We start from the raw sequence: 19,927 nt of genomic DNA on the forward strand, positions 1-19,927 counted from the left end.
GAATCTATATATCATAAATGTTTTACAATCTGTCATTGTGCAATCAACTTTTTTTGATGACATAGACAATCAAGTTTTATATTGCGTTAAACATTATCCAGAAGAAAGAGTTCTGCTTTGCACAAAAAAACAAAAAACAAACAAAACCCAGGGTTAACACGAGGCTGCATGGGATTAAATAAAATAACATGGTGTCTTTCTTTATTGGGAATGCCCAGAAAAACCAGTCTCATCTGCTGGCCACTCCACTGGAGCAGTGGGAAGCCTTGTCTTAAGGGCACTTCAGTGGTATTAATGGGCTGACAAAGAGGAGGAAAATAACAATGCTATAAAGCAAAATGTAATTCAATCAAATCATTTTCTAAATCAAACCAAATCAAATCAAGTTTTATTGCCAGATATACAAGCATACACAGTACAGTGATACAGTGAAATGAATCTAATAATAATGATCCTCTAAGCCCTGCACCATCTTGTGTAAATGTCTTGTAGCATCTGATGGTGCGTTCTGCCGACTGCACCACCCTCTGTTGGACCAGAGACAGGAAACTGTAAAGGGAAATCTAAAGTGTCTAATTAAGTTCTGGGACATTGTTTTACCCAACAGATAGTCTCTGTTTTGGGGGAAGTACCTGCTTTCCAATAGTACAGGAACTCTGAGGTCTGATTGGTCGAGTACTTGCAGCATTTTATTTTAGCCACCATTTTCAAAAATCTTTGTTCACTGTGCTTTCTACACATCAACACAGTTACAGAACAAAGCATATGATGGACAGACCAACGACGAGCGTTTTTGGAAAGTTGAGCCCAAAAATGACGTTTTATACGTTAGCAGACTAATCCGCCTTATCTTTAGACCGTGTTCTTAGTTCAATGAAAAGTAGTTCCTTGGTGTAAAGGATCCAGGTGCTTTGGGTGGAAATGCGACTTAAAGTTCCTGTTTACCTTTTCTTCATCTTTGTTCACAGTCTCATCATTAGTCAGTGTGCCTGTTCTGCTCCTGCTCATGTCAAACTAAGTGGCCAAGTCCTCATTTTATGAATTGTTTCTGACCTTTGGTTTGAAATATCCTGCCCAAGCTTGTCTTTGTAATAGACTGATGTTGTGTTGATATTTGAAGCTTATTTGAATAAAAGCACCAGAATAGGATCCATCAGGAAGCACTTTGACTTTGATGTCACAAGGCAGAGCTCGAGCTTCAATTGCACAATTATGATTAAACCTGCTTTCATCAGGCTCAGACCGCCGGACATAAACGCACACAAGGAGCACAATAGTCACAGTGTGCTCTGCTTCATATCACATAACACTTGTTTTTGTGTATTGTTCCACACACACTCGCTGTAGTCATCGCCTGCTACTGGGCTTTACCTGCCTTCTGTGGGATCAAACGTTTGTCTTACAGTTATTGCTCAGATTCAAAGAACTTGTGGGTTTGAGATCAGCTGTAATACAGAGGATTTGCACAAATAAACTTTAAACTCATGCTTTGTGGAAAACATACCACAAGTTAAAATGTTAGTTTAATAGCAAACATGCTTTAGGCACTTAGGCACACAAAATGAGTTGTTACTGAGGAGTGAGTAAGGAATGAATCAGGAACAACTTGATGGTTAATGAATCGTTAATCAGTAATTCCTGACTGAAAGTGGCTCAAGGACTACATAGTAGATAATGATGAGTTACTAGAGAGCAGACTGTTATCCTACATTAATAAAAGTAACGATTAGTTCATAAATAGCACTGAATTGACATACTGACCACTTTCTTAATGAGCTGCTCATGATTAACTATGAACCAGCCTCTGAGTAGCACACACTTGTAATGGCTCATTAATTACTAATTACTGAATCATTAGTTACTCATTTTGTGAACCTTCAAGTAAAGTGAAACATACTTTAATACAAAATTGCTTAATTATTGAGTAATTAGTATTTAATGGTTGACTAGTCAGTATGACATCTCATTTTACTTGAAGGTACACAAATACAGTAACTAATGATTAGTTAATTAGTATTTTAATACATTTTTCTGAAATAAGCAAGACAGAAAAATATATTGTTGATACAGTGTGTCTGAAGACTCACCTGTGTGCAGCGTTAATGAATATATTTGCAATGTGCAGACACTATTTCTACCATCTCAGTTTAATATTCATATTAATGAACAGGATCACTGGTTCCAAGTAGCTTAGATAAACATCCTCTGCTGCTTTATTACTTTCATTGAATCAATAGATTGAATTGATTGCCTCTCATCGTAGTCGACATTGATGTGTGCTTACTTAATGTGTTTGCATTGCGGTTGGATTTGTGTCCAACCATTTGCTCCCAGAGGAGAGCCAACACATATTGAGCACAATGTACAGTGTGTGAACAGTCCAGGTGCTGCTCAAGCTTTTGTGTTTGAGTTTCGAAGGCGGTGATAAGCTGTGGCATAGATGGGTTTGGCCTCCTCATCCTATTATCTTTTACGGTATGTTCATTCATTGTTGATTTTGTTTTAGAATGTCCCCGATATTTGACTTTTGTATTTGTCTGTGAAGAGTCATTATCCAAAACAAATATTGTTTTGTTCTGAAAGTCATCTTCTGTATGCATTCAGGGAGGATGAGAAGAGCAAATAGCAGAGAAAGTTAATTGTATCAGTGATGAGAACATTATTACTGTTTTGTCTGCCAGTCAAGAGAGCACCACAAGGTTTAAGAGGTTTATGGTGCAAATATATATTTTGACATTTCGGTAAATATGCTTAGTTGTTTTATTGAGTTAAATGAGAGGACTGACACCACTCTTATATCTGTACCATATAGAGTGGTGTAGTTCGTAGTCCTACAACCCAAAAATCAGAAATCAGCATTTTAGCACTTCTGGTTCCCTCGTCTCAAAGTCTGTGAGGTTTTTGAATTGTTTTTCAGTTAAATGCCTGAAATAAGGTCTGTGGTTACCACAGGCTGAAGATATTTAAACGTTTTGCCCTTCGACATATAATACATCATTAAATGTCCCACAATTTAATTATAAAGCACTTCATGTCTTAAAAACAGCTGTTGCTTATAAGTAGCTAATGAGACTACAGACGTTGTCGGGGACATTAAACATCATCACACCGAACACGGAGACTCATCTACTCACTAGTCCGTCTTTACAGGCCGACCTCAGTTACAAAATATTCTAACTTTAACTTAACAACTTGTACATTGATCAGTAAATAGATATTGTGTAGTGAGACACTTAGTGGTGGTGACGTTCAAGTCCAGTGACCGCAGTGTAGTCTGTTTAAAGCCAAATATTAGCTTTTACTTTTACTGTTCATCTGTGAAGATTATCTTGCTGAACAAAATGTGTAAATATCATGTTGGCCACAGAGATTTTTTTTGGCCATATTCCAAAATCCAATAGAAAAATCCCACAGGCTTTTTGTTGAGGGAACCAGGCATAGATTTATTTATTTATTTATTTATTTTTTGTTTACTAGATACCAGATGAACAGATGGCACCTATATAAATATATTATTAATATTTCTAAGTAACTGAAAGTTGCAACATTGTTGATGTGTTTACTGACATGTCAAAATATATTTCATATAACTTATATAACAAGTTGTAATCTATGAATTATATGATTTTAGACTGAACCTAGAATAATTACACTGTGACATCCTCCCGCAATATAGAGAATATTCAATGCAGGTGCAGAGGCACTGATGAATTTCACTGTTACATTAACTATCAATAATATTATAGTAATTTCTTCCTTTTAAACCAAATACAGTATCATTTTGCATCACTGAAATGTGTATAAGGAAATCATTACCAGTAGAAGAGGGTAAATATTTACTACACATGTGGAGTCAATGGAGGATGCCACCAAACCACTCCAATGATGGAAAGATAAACATGTGAGGGTCATTATGCGTCATCATTTTAGGGCGTGTTCTTCATCAGGGTCTATATAGTTTGGCGATCTCTTTCGCTGATTACACAAAGCATCACTGCATCCACCTGTTACACCCCACAAATTAACTCTGAGCTTCTAACTTTGAGCTTTCATCTAAACAAAAAAAAAATGCAGGCTGAGGAATACAACCGCAGAGGTAATCACAGGCTCCTTTTGAATATACTGACTCGTTGTGTCTGTGTCCAGCTGTTACAGTGTCTGTTACTGATCAGGTAAGGAGCTGGTGGACTACATTACACAGTACCTGAGCTCCATCAGGGAGAGGAGGGTGATTCCAGACGTGAAGCCAGGTTACATGAAGGAGCTTCTCCCTGACACTGCGCCATCAGATGCTGAGGACTGGGAGAGTATCTTCAACGACATCGAGAAGGTCATCATGCCAGGAGTAAGTTCCTACTGTCATCCATCATCATATCAGTAACTTGAAACTATGGCAAAGAAATGTGTGTTTCTCATCTTTTTTTCCCCCAGGTGGTTCACTGGCAGAGCCCTCACATGCATGCATACTACCCCAGTCTGACTTCATGGCCCTCCATGCTCGGGGACATGCTGGCCGATGCCATCAACTGTGTTGGATTCACTTGGGTAAGGGGACAACTATACATGTACCTATATTGTTTTTTCCCTCTAGATTCAGAGACCTGTACTTACCAGAGCGATAAAAAATATATCAGTTATTTCCCTAGGTTTGTAGAAAACTTAAGTGCATGTATTTGGCGGGGAAGTTCGGATGTCATCCTGCCCGGACCTCATAATGTTGGGAAGAACCTTGAATATATTATAGTACATTTTTTAAGAGCGTACACTGCTTACCCTGTATGGATGTTATGTTATGGATGTGCTAGAAGTTACACAAGTTGCTTACCAATTATTGATATTGGTTACTTTTGCAGAAAAAAAAAATCTGTTTGCATACTGGTGTATGATCATATAGCTCAGTTATCAGCGAGTACACCAGTCTATACACTGATCTGATACCACATAATAAAGGCCTATTTGTTAGGAACAAGACCCTGCTACTTCCCCAAAGCGTCTTGTTTCTAATGAATAGTGCAAAATTATGTGGTATCAGATCACTGTAGACTTTAACTTGTGTCACCAATTCTAACATTTTAGACTGTATCGGAAGCATTTCCATAACAAAATAAAATCATAAAGGGATAACTGACAAATCTTTTCTAATAAACTGAATGTAAATATAATTTTTTTTAATTTCAAGTTAATTAAACTTTTATCTTACTTTTATTTTCAGACCACTTAAGAACTTTTGACTTGAAATGATGAGTTGTATGAACAAAATGTACAGACTTCAATCAACTCATTAAAATACGTTTATTAAAGAAACAGGATTCACTTATTAGCAGACTTCCCAGCATGCATTGTTTGAGAGTTAAAACTGTTCAGTGACCATTTTTTTATAATTTGAAGAAAACATATCGGATGTTAACACAAGTCAGGGTTGTTTATTTTCACAATAATAAAAGCATTGTCAACCACGATAAAGATTAGGATGGAAATCAGTCTTCACCCCCTCACACTGGCAAACTTTAAACACACAACAAATTAACTTAAATCAGTTTCACAAGTTATCTTTGTACCAATGTGGAAACGAAGTAGCTCCAATACGAGCAGCAGCAGCTTTTCTCTTCGTTTCAGCTGTAGATTCAACTTAATATCTTACAATTATTTAATGTGTTTTCTCAACTTCAGCAAATTTAAAACTTGGTTTCAACAAAACGGAAGACTTAAAAGACTTTGAACTAAGTATTCAACCTTAGTTGAGTCAACTCAAATGTTCAAGGCAGCCAAACAGCCAAAAATTATTAACAATTTGGTAGTGGTACCAGAACAACCCACGGGACAACAGTCCATACTTTTTTTCTCCACAACACAACCTTAAAACTTTAAGCTTTGTCCTGAAGTTTTGTGTGTGTGTGTTTAACCATGACCTTTGGGTATGCAGCAGCTGAAGTGAACTCATACCATCTGAATACATACATTTTTCAATGCTGGTTGTGAACAGGCCTCCAGTCCAGCTTGTACAGAACTGGAGATGAATATGTTGGACTGGTTGTGTAAAGCACTGGGGCTCCCCTCCTTCTTCCTGCATCACCATTCTGACAGCAGAGGTGGAGGCGTACTGCAGGTTTGATTATTTTAAACCTGTAACAGTGCAGTTGTCTTTGTGGTGACTCAAAGCTTATAATCTTTCACTTCTCCCTGACTCTCCTGTCAGAGTACTGTCAGTGAGAGCACGCTGGTCGCTCTGCTGGCAGCCAGGAAAGATAAAATACTGCAGCTGCGGACTGAGCTCGACCAGGATGTGGACGACTCAGTCCTGAATTCAAGACTGGTGGCCTACGCTTCAGATCAGGTCAGTTTCACGACTTCTTACACAATAACTTCCTATAATTCAGATGAAATAGATTGAGAAACTGATTTAATGTTTGACTGCTTTTAAAGGCTCATTCCTCAGTTGAGAAGGCAGGTCTGATCTCTTTGGTGAAGATCAGGTTTCTGCCCACTGATGAGCAGCTGTCCCTGAGAGGAGACACTTTGAAACAAGCCATACAAGAGGACAGGGCGAGGGGACTGGTCCCTTTCATGGTAGGTGTTTGACACTAAGACATGGGTGACAGGTGGGCAGGTTTCAAGGGTTGTAATTGGGGAATTTGCATTTGTATTTGAATGTAAAGGAAAACACTAAATTTAGGCGGCAGGTGAAAATCCAAAATGTAATAGAATATAATGCTCCTAGTCCTCTGCTACTTTTATGTTTCTATTGTGGGAGACAAACTACGTTAAATATTGAAGGGGATTTGTCGTTTGTAACCCCCAACATCTACTCCTATAATGGGTGAGTGTGGAGGATTTATAATTGCAGTATTGTTTTATCATATTTTAGCTGACATCATGTCCTGCAGTGTGTATGACGATACAGGACATAAGGAAAGCATACAGTATTATATTATTTTACACCTGAAACTTGGCTTATATTAACCTTTATTTCGTCTTTAAGCTCATGTTACTGCCTCGTGGAAACATGGATGCGAGCAGGAACTATTTGTACAATGTCTTTGTCGTTGATTCATTCAAAGGAAATCTGATAATTGAAAGTCTTCTGTCAAATTGCAATTTCTTCAGTGCCAGAGAATTTAAAATGTACACGCCTTTTTCTTGACATCTATGTCAGCTTATTGCTTTCCTAGCAACATCACATATGCAAGCCGAGCTTCAAAACTCTGAGGACCATGAGGGTTTTGGCAGACAAATAGTTAGTGATGGAAATTACAGAGATAAGTTTACTCAAATACTGTACTTAAGTACAATTTTAAGGTACTTGTACTTAAAGGTCCACCTTGTAAGAAAGCAACTCGTCAAATACTGTTGTTTTGGGATGGTGAAAAGTCTGAGAAAGTAATATGATTATCTATCATATATATGATTCGGAATTTGTTTTCCTCTTTCCTCTCCCATCAATCATCTCACAACCCTTTAGATTTAGCTTTGACCCTTAACTAAACTACCAAACAGTATATAATGTCAAAGCTAGCTCCACCTCGACCAGTAAAAATTCAGTAATAACAAAGTAATAATGTAATTTACAATAATATGAGATTTAACTGCAGAAGAAGTATTTTTACTTTTGATACTTTAAGTTTATTTTGTTACTGATACTTATGTTTACTTAAGTAGGATTTTAAATGCAAGACTTTTCTTATGATGGAGGATTTTTAAGTTAATATATTGTTACCTTAAATTAAAAAAAGGATCTGAGTACTTCTAAATGTTCAGTTTGGACAATTTTCAGTGGTCATATTAAAAATTATGAACAATTTTTTGGGCTAAGGAACTGATATGTTTCTGAAAAAGAACTTTGTCACGTCTGAACTGTGATATTGTCTCTCTCCAGCTTTGTGCAACGTTGGGCTCTACAGGAGTGTGTGCCTTCGACAATCTCTCTGAGCTGGGACCAGTTTGTACGTCTTCAAGTTTACACCAAAAAATGTCTGCTTTGATTCTGCCTGTAAAGTCTACACATTGTGTTGATCCATTGAGATGCATTAGGAGAGTTACAGTACTTGTATTTAAATCTTTATCACAGGTTCAGAGGAGGGAGTGTGGCTCCATGTAGATGCTGCCTACGCTGGCTCAGCCTACGTCTGTCCTGAGCTCCGCTGGTCTCTGGAGGGCATCGAGTTTGCTCACTCGTTTGTCTTCAACCCTGCCAAGTGGATGATGGTCCATTTTGACTGCACAGCCTTCTGGTGAGCCTTTCACACCCCTATGGAAATTATTAGTACCTACAAAAGTAGCTCTGACGTCAAAAATGAATCCAAAGCTCATATGAAGATGGCTCATTGGTCGTTAATGTGTTTTGTTTTCTTAGGGTGAAGGATAAATATAAGCTGCAGCAGACATTCACTGTTGATCCTGTTTACCTCAGACATGAAAACTCACAGGCAGCCACGGACTACATGGTATGACACGTCACCAAATTAAAGATTCAGTCATAATAGTGAATCATTTGAATGCAACAACACTACTTTCCTCTGCTGTTCAGAACTGGCAGATTCCCCTCAGCCGACGTTTCCGTTCCATCAAACTCTGGTTTGTTTTGCGCTCCTTTGGACTGAAAAACCTCCAGGCTCATATCAGACACGTAAGTGGCATTCAGTTCTCTTCGTTTAAATCGTTTTAGTAATAAATATCAAATATCATGAGATTGATGAGCAATTGATCAAAATATAATTGAAAGTACCAACAAGCTACAGCGATGCCCCAGCCTACAAGTTGTATTTTCCAGATGTAGTGGAACATGCTTGTTTAATACAGACCAGGTCTGTCACAATATCAGATTTTCACCACACGATCATCGTTCCCAAAAGAATTCATGATAACGATATTATCGAGATATCTACAGAAAATAAGAAAAAAAACACTCAAAATACGAGTGTAGGGAGGTGGTGAGAGAGTCAACCCATAACTGCCCATAAAAGGAAGAATTACACAAATTTTCCATCTTATAGCAAGTAGCAAATATTGAGTTAAGGTACCTTATCGCTGCTTACAGTGACAAAGTGTGAATGTAAAGAAAGGGAAATGATTTAAGAGGCCAGGTTTTATTCACACAATATTATCATAACTCATATTGTAATCGCAATATATAATCTTTTTCCATATCATTGAGCCCTATTATGAGATAGGGGACACATACAGTGTATGACTGTGGGGAAATTAGGGAAATACTTGGGTGGGCCCCGGAAGATTTTCCCAATTTGAAGTTGGGCCACGTCATTCTTCAAGTTTGGGAATGGCTGCTGTAGGTAATCCAGTGACGACGAGCAAAAGTTTATTTGTTTTTGAGTTTCATAATCTACATGTATATTCTTGTTTTTTTTTCAGGGTATTGAGATGGCAAAGCTCTTGGAGTCTCACATAAAGAGCGACCCAAACTTTGAGGTTCCTGCTGTGAGGCACCTCGGCCTGGTGGTCTTCTGTCTGAAAGTATGTAGCACGAATTTGAACGTTTCTATGCAGTAACTAGGAAAAGATAACATTAAATTGCTTTTTATCTTAGTTAAGCAACATGTTGTTCACTGGCTAATAATTGTTGAGATGTATAAACTTGTCAGACACACCTCGTTCAAAGGTTGGGGCTAATCTTTTATCTTTGCCCTGACTATGACATTGTTATCTAACCAACAGTGTGTCTCCATTATTTCCTCATTATTTGTTTAAATTTGTGCTGAATTTGAAATGCTGAATGAGGATAAATCGCCCATTGTCTATGTTTAGAAGATCATCACTGTTAAAGTAGAAGTCTTGCTTCACAAAAAACACCACCATTTTTTTCTCTTGATGCTTTTTGTTCTTGGCAAAGCCACTGAAAATTAGTTTTTTCTCTGGTCTTTGCCTCCAACAAGCTGGTCTCTCCTGTGGACAGTGTTGTAAAAAGTACACAGAAGTTTAAGTGAGTCACTTTAAGTGAGTCAAAGTAAAGATTTTGTGTAAAATGTGTAACTTTTAGAAAAGGGAAAACTGCCCATTTGAATAGTACTTGGATACTTAAATGATCTGATATTGAATTTATGTAAGTATTAAATGTAATACCAAAAGTAAAAGTACAATTCTACATATATTTAAATGAACATATGCAGTAAATTGTATGCTGCAGCTCTAGTCAGGAGAGAGCCATGTTTTTGGAGGACGTTGGCTCACCTCTGTTTTATCGATGATGAGGGCTGAGCGATATCTGTTCGTGGAAGAGAGCTGAAACCTTGAAATGATGTTGCTGAATGTGCTTTCCTTTTGTTTGGAAGCTTAAAGTCTTTTCGGCCCTGCAACATTCCTGAATATTTCACGTTTTCTTCTTCTAGGGAGGAAACGATGTGACCCAGGAGCTGTTGAGGAGACTGACCCGGTCCGGCTCCATGTACCTCATCCCTGCAGACATTCACAGCAAACGCATCATCAGATTCACAGTGACCTCACAGTTCACTACAGCAGAGGACATCCTGAAGGACTGGAGCATCATTTCAAAAACGGCGTCTGCTCTTCTGGCTGAGACACGGGCACTGAATAATGCAGACCAATCAAAATCAGGGAAAGATGAGGCGATAGGAGCTGAAGGAAACAAACAGTCTGACTCAGACAGCAGGTCAGAGGCGAGAGAGGAGGCGGTCTCCGGGCTGGACAAGGCTGAGGTGGAGCTGTGGCTCGACAAGGCCTGGATTTCTTCCAGGAGGCCAATGCGCTCTCTCAGCTGCAGCAGCGAGCCTCTGCCTTACACTTACTTTGGACCGATGTCTGGCTATGACTTTGAACCAAAGCCTAGTCTTAAAGATGATGCGGGCGGCGTCCCCACACCGTCAACAACTGGACCTGACTCTGTGAATGAGATTACAGAGATGCCTTCAAATCTTCTGGGCAAACAGGTGATGAAGAAACTGACAAAGTTCTACAGCGTGCCCAGTTTCTGCAACCAGTGGGTTCAGTGTGGCCGGCACCAGGTGTGCTGCCCACTGAAGGTTTCACAGACAACACAAAAACACTTGACCTCCACCTGCAGAAGGACGAACTGTATGTCTTCTTCTCCTGTGGCCAACACAGCTCCCTCTCACGCTCCACTGGAGGGTGCCACTGCACCAAAGCTCCTGAATTGATCCAGTGTGCAGTCGATCATTTCAGCTGTTGGTAATGAAGCAGTTGACTACTGCACCAGGTGTGTTGATGCTGAGTCAGCACAGTCAGCTATGAGGATCACTATCTAACTGTATCAATGATTTAGGGTTGATTTGCTCATTTGTAATCATGTTTTCAAAATATTTTTATTAAAAAGCATTTCAAACCTCTCTGTGTAGTTTAACTGTGTGTCATATCAATCCCCTCCCTCCCCTCTTCGTCACCACACTTGCACGTCTCTTTTCTTTTTTCGAGGCAGCTCTCTTTGCCTCTTCCTTTTCTTCAAGCGCTTTTCATCGCTCGGCCTGTTTGTTGTATAAGCCGTCGCCAGGAGCACTGGAATCGGTAGTTTTGCCTGTTCCACGATTGCCAGTAAACAGGAGGATCCTGCCGAGCAGACAGGACCAAGTCTTTATGGAGTTCTCTGTCCTGAGTGGATAACGTGGGCAGGGATACAAGAAAATGTATTTTCTTTATCACTGCATGTGCAGGGAGAGGAGAGACACGGGTTACTGACCGAACCAAACTGTGGAATACAGGCCTGTTTAACACTTATTTAAATAAGATATAAATGCTTATAACGCTTTAAACTTGATTTGTTACGTCCCCTCGTCCCCTGTCCATTTCAGGATATAACTTATTGTCTGTCTGTCTGTCTGTCTGCAGTCAGATTTTCGTCAGCATGATAGCATCACAAATGTGCAAGATCCAATTATGAAACGTCACAGGTGTGTAGTTGACATCAAAATAATGGCCAGGTTTGAAGATGGGTATGGTCTTGCCCATGAGTACTGAGTACTAATGTAATGATTATCACAAGTATTACACAAACAGTCTGGTGAAGCTGCTTTCTGCCATTATGGCCCTAAACTCAGGAACAGCCTCCCCTTAGATCTTTGAACTGCGACATCCCTAGTTATTTTTAAAAAGAAATCAAAAACCCAAACCTCCTTAATTCGGCTTTTAATGTGGATTAACTGTATCAATTTTATTCTTTAAGCGTGTTATGTCAAGACTGTTATAGTATCATTATTACTATTATCATCTTTTTATTACAAGTATATGTGCATGTATCTGTATAGATATGTGCCTTTATCCTTTTCTTAAAGGAGACCTATTATGCTTTTTTGTAAAAGCAGTAAGAATTAATTTAGCACAGCTGTTTTGTTGTTGTTTGCTGCCGTCTCAGGTGTGTGTGAGCTGACCAATCAGAGGAGACTGGATATTCAGGAGGGGGGCCTTAAAGAGACAGGAGCTTAAACAGAGCATTTCAGACAGTGGGGGAATACAGTGCTGCAGCACTGGACAGTATGAGGAAATGGATGTGTTTTTTGAGCATTAAATTAAAGCATTAATGTAATCCTATTCTAGTAGTAACCCAAAATAAAATTATGAACCTGAGGATATCCTTTAAAATCTATCTCATTAATTGTTTAACTGTTTATGTTTATATGTACTGCAATGTAAACTAATCATCTTTCAATAAAACAAATCTTTACAATGAAAGCATATAAAATACATTTTTATTCCTTGATAGAATTCATTACTAAATTTTCCCCACAGAAGGTAAAGGAGCTCGTGGAATGTGCTGTATAGAAACACTCAGGTCATTCTTCATTGTTTGGCCTCCTGCATCACCTAAAAACTACAAATCAAATTCACTATTTGAGGCTGTCAGTCCAATAACAAACACTGAAGTCACTCAGAGCCTGGCTTTTCCCTCTGCGATCGAGTTGAAGATCTCCTGAGTCATGGGCACGTATCCCTTGTTGTCCTCCAGGTAGAACAGAGGGTCTTGAGTGACAGAGGGGTTGAAGCCCTCCTCCGCCAGCTTCACCTTCATCTGCTTAAACGTCCCAGTTACGACCAGAGCATCCTGCACAAGAGAAATAAATGGTTATATAACAACTGCATGACATTATTTATATGTTGTAAGTGAGTTTCAGCAGGACTTTGTTTACCTGTATACGAATGAAGCGTGGCCTTGCGTAGCTGGGGAGGTAGTTTTTGACATGCTGATATACAGCTTTGCCGTCAAAGTCCATGTTTTCCTTGAGCTTTAGTGCTGCCATTCCAATTCTTCCCTCGTGCCCTGATCAGTTAAGGTCAAAGTAAGAGGAGGGGGTTATTTAAGGACGACAGTGTAAACAGCTCCTTTTGTCTTCCATAATACGGCAAGGTATGTATATATGAGGAGAACTTCTAAAATACATGCTTTCCTGTTTCAAATTCTTCTCAATTAACTTAATTTGAAGGATTACATGCTTCATTATTATGATGGTTAATAATTATTGAGCATGTTAAAGGTTATGTAAGTTCAAGAGGTTGTGTTGAACATTAAAAGAGCCCCAAACAGTCTCAAACACATACAGAGCTGACAGGTGTAGGCATTTTCTAAAATGTAATATTTTTGAAATACACATGAGTTCTTTCTGATGACCATTATCTAACAATATGTCATTTATAAATCTAATATTATCATTGTTAATTATTAATAAAAGTAATTATTACCTGGCACCTTTACACCATAGACATTAGCCTCCTCAACCCAGTCCAGCATGAGCAAATGATCAGCCACCTCTGTGGTCGCCACATTTTCTCCTTTCCACCTGTATTTTATGACAATACAGAGACAGAACATGCATAACTTAGCTTTTCATTTGACACAGGGAATTAGATTAGGACTGCAAAATATGGTGAAAAATAATCATTTCACATGAATCATATGATTGGTAAAAATGTTGACAGATATTACGATATGACTCAGGATTAGTGAAATGATGATGATGATGTTTGACTTTTGTTGGGGTCTGTACCAAACAAATGTTTTCTTACATCTGGAAAACAAGATTAGTAGAACGAGAACATCTCTGCTGCGTGATGTTGTTTTTTCACACATTTATTTACATTTATCAAAAAACTGCAGCTTCTTCTACTAAGAAATTGCACTTCTTGCAGAAAAAGCTGAAATCCAACTAAAATGGAAGGAGTAACTCCTTATATATGCTCGTCAGCTGTTTATCTTATCGACTTTGCACTTGGTGGGTGTATTGCTGAGGACCCACAGAAGTGCGTAGTGTGTGAAGCTGTTTGCATGAGCGGTTCTTCAGACAATATTGAAGGCCAAACAATCCTCCTGTTCCAAACAGGCACGTTTTGGAACAGGCACCGCACTAGTCATAATTAAAAGTAGATTCATAATATTAACTACAAGGAATCAAGGCCTTTAAAGGTCACCCAAAAATGAAAATTCAGTCATTATCTACTCATCCTCACACTTGATGGAAAATCAGGTGACGTTTTGTAGTCCACAAAACATTTCTGGAGCTTCACAGCAAAACAGCCCTGCAGCATTCTCCTAAACAACTGTAGCTGGGGACTTGTAGCCAAGAGATCCCAAATTTTAATCAGCATATGGGTGAGAAGATAAGATATCCTTCAATGATCTTGAATAAAGTCAAATACAAAAAGCATCGTAAAATCAGTGCCCAGTAATGAAAATTAGCTCAACCAAAAATCAAATGTAGCCTGAGTTGATGTAACCTGCAATGACTCTTTGTCTAAGATCTCAACTATTTGTTGGTTGGCTGGTTGTCAGCAGGATTACACAAAAACTACATAACAGATTTCCATGAAACTTGGATGGAGGATGAGTCTCAGCCCAGAATAGACCCCATTAAATTTTGGTAAGGATCAGGATTAAGGTACGGATCCAGGACTTTTATTTTTAATACTTTCTTTAACATTGTGTTAATGAATTTATCAGGGAATAATACATGGGTCTTGAGTAAAATCCGGCTCTACTGCACTCTACTTGTTTTTCATGTTCAATTTGTGTCATCCACGGACCTGAAAGTGTCTCCAATGCGGTCTTGAAAGTAGATAAATCCCTCGTCATCTATCCTCAGCAGGTCCCCGCTGTTAAAGTAGCGGTCTCCCTTCACAAACACGTCGCTCAGCATCTTCCTCTGTGTCTGCTGCTTGTTCTTGGCGTAGCCACTGAAAGGTGATCTTGCTCCGATCTTTGCCACCAACAAACCGGTCTCTCCTGCAGGGGGAAAGCACGGGATGAGTATTAGTTAGAGCGAAAAGGGCAGGAGGAAGAAAGCCATATATTTGGAGGAGAGTGGCTCACTAACTCACCTCTGGGGACTTCAATACAAAATCCTTTGGAGTTTTTGACTGGCTCCTCCTTCTCTGTGTCGTACCTGATGAGGGCATATGGAGTTGCCATCTGAAAAGTAGTTTGAGAATAAAACACGAGTTTGCATATATGATTCATACTACATCGGTATGTATACTACTTATATTGTAATGATGCAATTAGCTGCTGTGAAAGTTCGATAAAACAGTCCAGCCAATGCTGCAAGTTTATACCACTTTGTTAAAGGGACACTTCACCACAAAATCGTATACACGTTTCCTCTATAGTGCTTTTTATCTAGATTGTTTTGTTGTGAGATGTCAACCTTCTCTACCTTCTCTCCAACAACTCACACCAAAATAATCTAGATCAGGGATGTCCAAACTTTTGTCCCTTGCAGGGCCAAAACTGAACACCTATCGTATTGTAATGTTAATATGTGAACTGGACCTTGGATACTAAGTTCCCTGAGCAAAGTGTCCACTGTTCTCAGATTATGAAAAATAGGGATCCCCGTATTCAAAGAGCATTTTACGTCACAAAAAATAGTTGGGACAAATTAAAATACCTTGACTAGAAAATGCTCCTTGCCAATTGCTCCGATTTTGCCAATGTGGTTGACAAAGCCTATATTTCCTTCTGTTGCTCCGTAGCACTCACAGACACGAATGTCCCCGAACCGCTGCAGGAATTCAGCCCAGGCATCAGCTCTCATCCCGTTCCCCAACGCCACTCGGACTTTATGATCTCTATCATTGTCTCTCTGGAGGAGAGGGAAAGCGAGGTGAGACAAGGGTAGTAAAACCACTGTAGGTTAATCTTTGTTTTTGAGGTCAAGCAGTGTGAATGAGAGCTGATCATGCAGCGTTGGCAGTAATAATGAGCATACAGTGTTTCACCTTTGGTGCGTTGCAGAGGTAGCGGATTATTTCTCCTATGTACTGAATGACAGTCACGTTGTACTTCCGACAGTCATTCCAGAAGTTGGAAGCAGAGAATTTATTCCTTAAAACAACAGTGCCGCCTGGAAATGAAGAGACACAGACTTCAACAATATTACCTCACACTCAGAGCTCAGTCAGTGTTGTAAACGGAGTGACCTACAGGACTTTGAAATACAAACAGTGGTGATCAGAGCCAAAGCGCCTGTTACTTGAGGTCATATACCTGTTAGTTTAACCTTCAGTAAACCCAAAATGCACCCTGGAAATCATGTTTTGAAGTTTTATGATGTCATGAATCACCTTGGTTTATTGCTCCACAAAGTCCCATCAGAAAGCCGGCGCTGTGGTAAAGAGGCAAGAATACGTAGATGATATCGTCTGAGCGAATGCCAGCAATAGACTGAAGAAAAGATGCCATCCATATCCTCTCGTGGTTTATAACAGCTGCCTTGGGAAGCCCTAAAAGATATCATGAAAAGCAGAAGTAGCATGTTTTAATAGTCCTGCTTCTTCTCAAGGCCAGCACACTAAACAGATAAACGCAGATCAGAGGTGAAGGTCAGGTTACCTGTGGTTCCTGAGGTGTAGATGTACAGCGCAGGACTCTTGAGGTGGATGTTGGCCCTCAGCTGAGGTGACAGAGGCTGGTCTGAGGCCTGCTGGATCTTATCAGAGAGGCTTTCAATGCCATCCACATCGCAGTGCTCAGTGAGGAGGAACACACGGACGCCCTGCTCCTTCAAGGTGGGCAACACCTCCTCTACAGCCCCCCGCAAGTCTGAGAGAGGAGAGGAGACGAGAGCAAGTGGAGGCTTCAGTGAATACAAAAATGGGAAAAAGTGTTTCACAAAGCGGAGTGAAGTCAAATAAAGGAACAGTTCCCCGAAAATTAAAGTTGGTCATTATTTACTCAAGTTTCGTAATCTACAAAAGGGGTGTCACAATAAACTGGTATTGATAATAACCTTGATATTCAAAAATTAAATACTGGTAATCATGTTAATTATACACATATGATAACATTGTGTAAATACATTTAGCATCTCTTAGATGAATTCCATTTCTTTCCGTTCTTGCTTGCCTTAATGTTGGTTGCAACCTGCCATAAAACGGAAAAAAGAAGAAGAAGAAGAAGAAGAAGAAGAAGAAGAAGAAGAAGAAGAAGAAGAAGAAACTAGCTTGCTAGTTAGCTACAAGCCCCCAGGCACAGCGCCGGGCTTTGAAGCCAAATTGTCATAGTGGCCAAACCGAGTACGTCACGTCATGCACACCATCACCAAAAGACTTTTTCCCATAAGCTTACAAGAAGCGGCTGTAAAATGGTGGGTACATTTTTTGAGCATCACAGCCCCCGTAACAATTACAGTTTGAGACATTTGGAAAGTCTAAAACAGCTGCACAGTTAAATTGTTTTATTCAATTCCAACTAACTGACGGCTAAACTGGAAGTTAGCTGCTCAGCCAGCAGAAGTCTCTAGTGTGTACCCTCTATGCGGAAAGCTATGCAGAAGATTTGGGTAATTTTACACCCAGTAAGTTGAACTTGTTTGACCACGATAATCTGACACTGTGACAGCTCTAGTCCACAACACATTTCTGAAGTTTCACAGCAAAACAGCTATGCAGTATTCTCAAGAATTCTAAACAACTGCAGTAGCTGGAGACTTGTTTTTAAAATGGCTCCTTACAGCTTGTCCAGCATAATCCAAGTTCCCAAAGCCCCAAGACCCCAAACTGATCTGAAAAGATGTGATTTTCACCCTTTTTTAAGCCAAAAATCTTAACTGTAGCTGCTAAGCTAAAAGCTTTAGCGTGCACCCTCTCTTTTCACGTCAATTTGGGGTCCCAGGGCTTTTGGAGTCTTGGATCACGCCGGACGTGCTGATGAAGCCTTTTTATATATTTTTTTCCAGTTGTTTTTTATTACGTCTTAAATACACATCCCCATCTACTCCATTTGTTTAGGAGAGATGTTTTTCTGCTGCGAAGCTCCAGAAATTTCAACCGACCTTCTGTCTGCATAGGGGTAATGGCAGTGAGTTTTTGGGTGAACTCATCCTTTAACACCAAACCCTGCTTCCCGCTTTTAATCTCTGTAACTTTACTGTCTCCATTACCACCAGACAGCGCTGACAAGTTGATTATCAACCATAAAATGTCTCATGTAGTCTGTGTCACATTTCTAAAAAATTTAATACATCTGTGTCTTAAATAAAATAATCATCAGCCGATATATATTCAGGCCAACAGCATGCAGAGACAAATACAGGAGGATACACGTGACATTGTTTATAACTTATTGGTGTAGAGTAATTAAGTACATTTACTCAACTACTGTACTTAAACTGTATTTATTTCCACTGCTACTTTGTACTTTTACTCCACATTAACTCAGAGGCAAATATTTGTACTTTTTGCTCCACACTACATTTATCAGACAACTTTAGCTTGACGATTTATATTTAGAATCAACAAATAAATTATGATTTAAAATTATAGATTAAAATAAAACTTTATCAGTCTTTAGGGGAAATTAACAAGCGACCCAGCTATTAAACTAAAGCAGTTTAACCACCTTTACCAGCTTCAGCATTAAAGTGATGAACACCTGAATGGATCAAAATGTATATCCAATAATATAACACACTTTCTTCTGAAATATTTCATTGATAGTGCATAATGAGTACTTTTACTGTCTGTACTAGTATTTCTACACTGTGTTCTACTTTTACTCGAGTACAAGACTATTTCTTCCACTGCTGATTAAAAAAAAACGAAGATGTAATTCCTGCAGAGGACTCATGTGAGTTCACGTTAATGAACTGGTGTCTAGAGACTTAAAAACTTGTCCCAACAACATTTCCACATTCTATTTCTTATGCAACTCTTGAAAAATAAATAATGCAGAAAACCTGAAATTCATTTCCAAAACATAGTCCATCTCGTTCTTACCAGCTCCAGCGACCAGGACTTTGGCATCGCAGCAGGAGAAGCAGTGCAGCAGGGATTTGGACCTGATGTTGGTGTTCAGGAGAGAAGCTGTGCATCCCAGCTTGGCGAGCGCGAGCCAGACCCACACAAACGACGGCTCGTTCCCTAAGAAGAGGGCCACGGTGTCCCCCTCCTTCAGGTGGGCATGTGTAGACAGAGCTCTGGCCACTCTGTTGCTTTCCTTGTCTGCCTGGCTGTAAGTGTAGGAGCTGTCCTCAAAGAGCAAAAACTTCTTCTGTGGCCGCCTCGCCACTTTGTCCAGGAAACAATCCAAAACACCGTAAAACGGTTTGCTCTTCTTGTATTTACCCAGCCGTATGCCGATTTTAAGTGCAGTAATTGCGTACTTTAAATCTTGCAAAAAATAAGGGTTTTTAAGGTAAAGCAAAACTAGCAAAAGTGCCAAACCTGCAAGGGCGGTATAGAGAATGTAAGCAAACATCATAATAAGTAGAAGTGGGTCAGTCCTGCAGCTGGAAGAGCCCTGAGAGGTTCAACTTTCAGCAGCACACAGCAGCTGAATATATGTCAAGGTACGCCTCTTGAACTTTGAGCCATTTTCTCGGGGGCTGTAACAAAAGAGCGATTTCCGTGGACATAACACTGCTGCCAACTGTGACAGGCTACTTCACTGCAATCATGTGTAGTCATCGTACCAGAATAAGTTCCCCTGCATTGCAATGATGGTGCCAAAGCCAGCACT

General features: G+C 39.5%; 2 protein-coding genes across 2 annotated transcripts; one reads left to right on the top strand and one right to left on the bottom strand.

Annotated features, from left to right (window-relative positions):
- The first annotated feature begins 4,068 nt into the window (after positions 1 to 4,068).
- On the top strand, positions 4,069 to 11,126 carry hdc (histidine decarboxylase). The gene is made up of 12 exons (XM_073464580.1): positions 4,069 to 4,096; positions 4,173 to 4,345; positions 4,432 to 4,545; positions 5,984 to 6,106; positions 6,197 to 6,334; positions 6,424 to 6,567; positions 7,874 to 7,940; positions 8,066 to 8,228; positions 8,351 to 8,441; positions 8,525 to 8,623; positions 9,367 to 9,468; positions 10,341 to 11,126. The coding sequence occupies exons 1-12, from the start codon at positions 4,069 to 4,071 to the stop codon at positions 11,124 to 11,126; spliced, it is 2,028 nt and encodes a 675-aa protein (XP_073320681.1).
- A 1,525-nt stretch (positions 11,127 to 12,651) lies between these two features.
- On the bottom strand, positions 12,652 to 19,713 carry LOC140994494 (long-chain fatty acid transport protein 2-like). Its single transcript, XM_073464141.1, has 10 exons — positions 19,186 to 19,713; positions 16,802 to 17,011; positions 16,534 to 16,692; positions 16,189 to 16,313; positions 15,858 to 16,052; positions 15,289 to 15,379; positions 14,995 to 15,193; positions 13,657 to 13,754; positions 13,107 to 13,237; positions 12,652 to 13,021 (listed from the first exon to the last, which is right to left on the bottom strand). The coding sequence occupies exons 1-10, from the start codon at positions 19,667 to 19,669 to the stop codon at positions 12,848 to 12,850; spliced, it is 1,866 nt and encodes a 621-aa protein (XP_073320242.1). The 5' UTR covers positions 19,670 to 19,713; the 3' UTR covers positions 12,652 to 12,847.
- Between the last annotated feature and the right edge of the window lie 214 nt (positions 19,714 to 19,927).

This window comes from Pagrus major, chromosome 4, assembly GCF_040436345.1.
Source record: "Pagrus major chromosome 4, Pma_NU_1.0".
Classification (NCBI taxonomy): Eukaryota; Metazoa; Chordata; class Actinopteri; order Spariformes; family Sparidae; genus Pagrus; species Pagrus major.

Bases quoted from the DNA above. Each gene is read 5' to 3' on its own strand.
- LOC140994494 (XM_073464141.1), bottom strand. From the start codon at position 19,669: ATGATGTTTGCTTACATTCTCTATACCGCCCTTGCAGGTTTGGCACTT. The intron at 16,693-16,801 runs GTAACCTGACCT...GATATCTTTTAG, and splicing joins CTACACCTCAGGAACCACAG to GGCTTCCCAAGGCAGCTGTT. The intron at 13,022-13,106 runs GTAAACAAAGTC...TCTCTTGTGCAG, and splicing joins CACGCTTCATTCGTATACAG to GATGCTCTGGTCGTAACTGG.
- hdc (XM_073464580.1), top strand. From the start codon at position 4,069: ATGCAGGCTGAGGAATACAACCGCAGAG. The intron at 8,442-8,524 runs GTATGACACGTC...TCTGCTGTTCAG, and splicing joins AGGCAGCCACGGACTACATG to AACTGGCAGATTCCCCTCAG. The intron at 9,469-10,340 runs GTATGTAGCACG...TTCTTCTTCTAG, and splicing joins TGGTGGTCTTCTGTCTGAAA to GGAGGAAACGATGTGACCCA.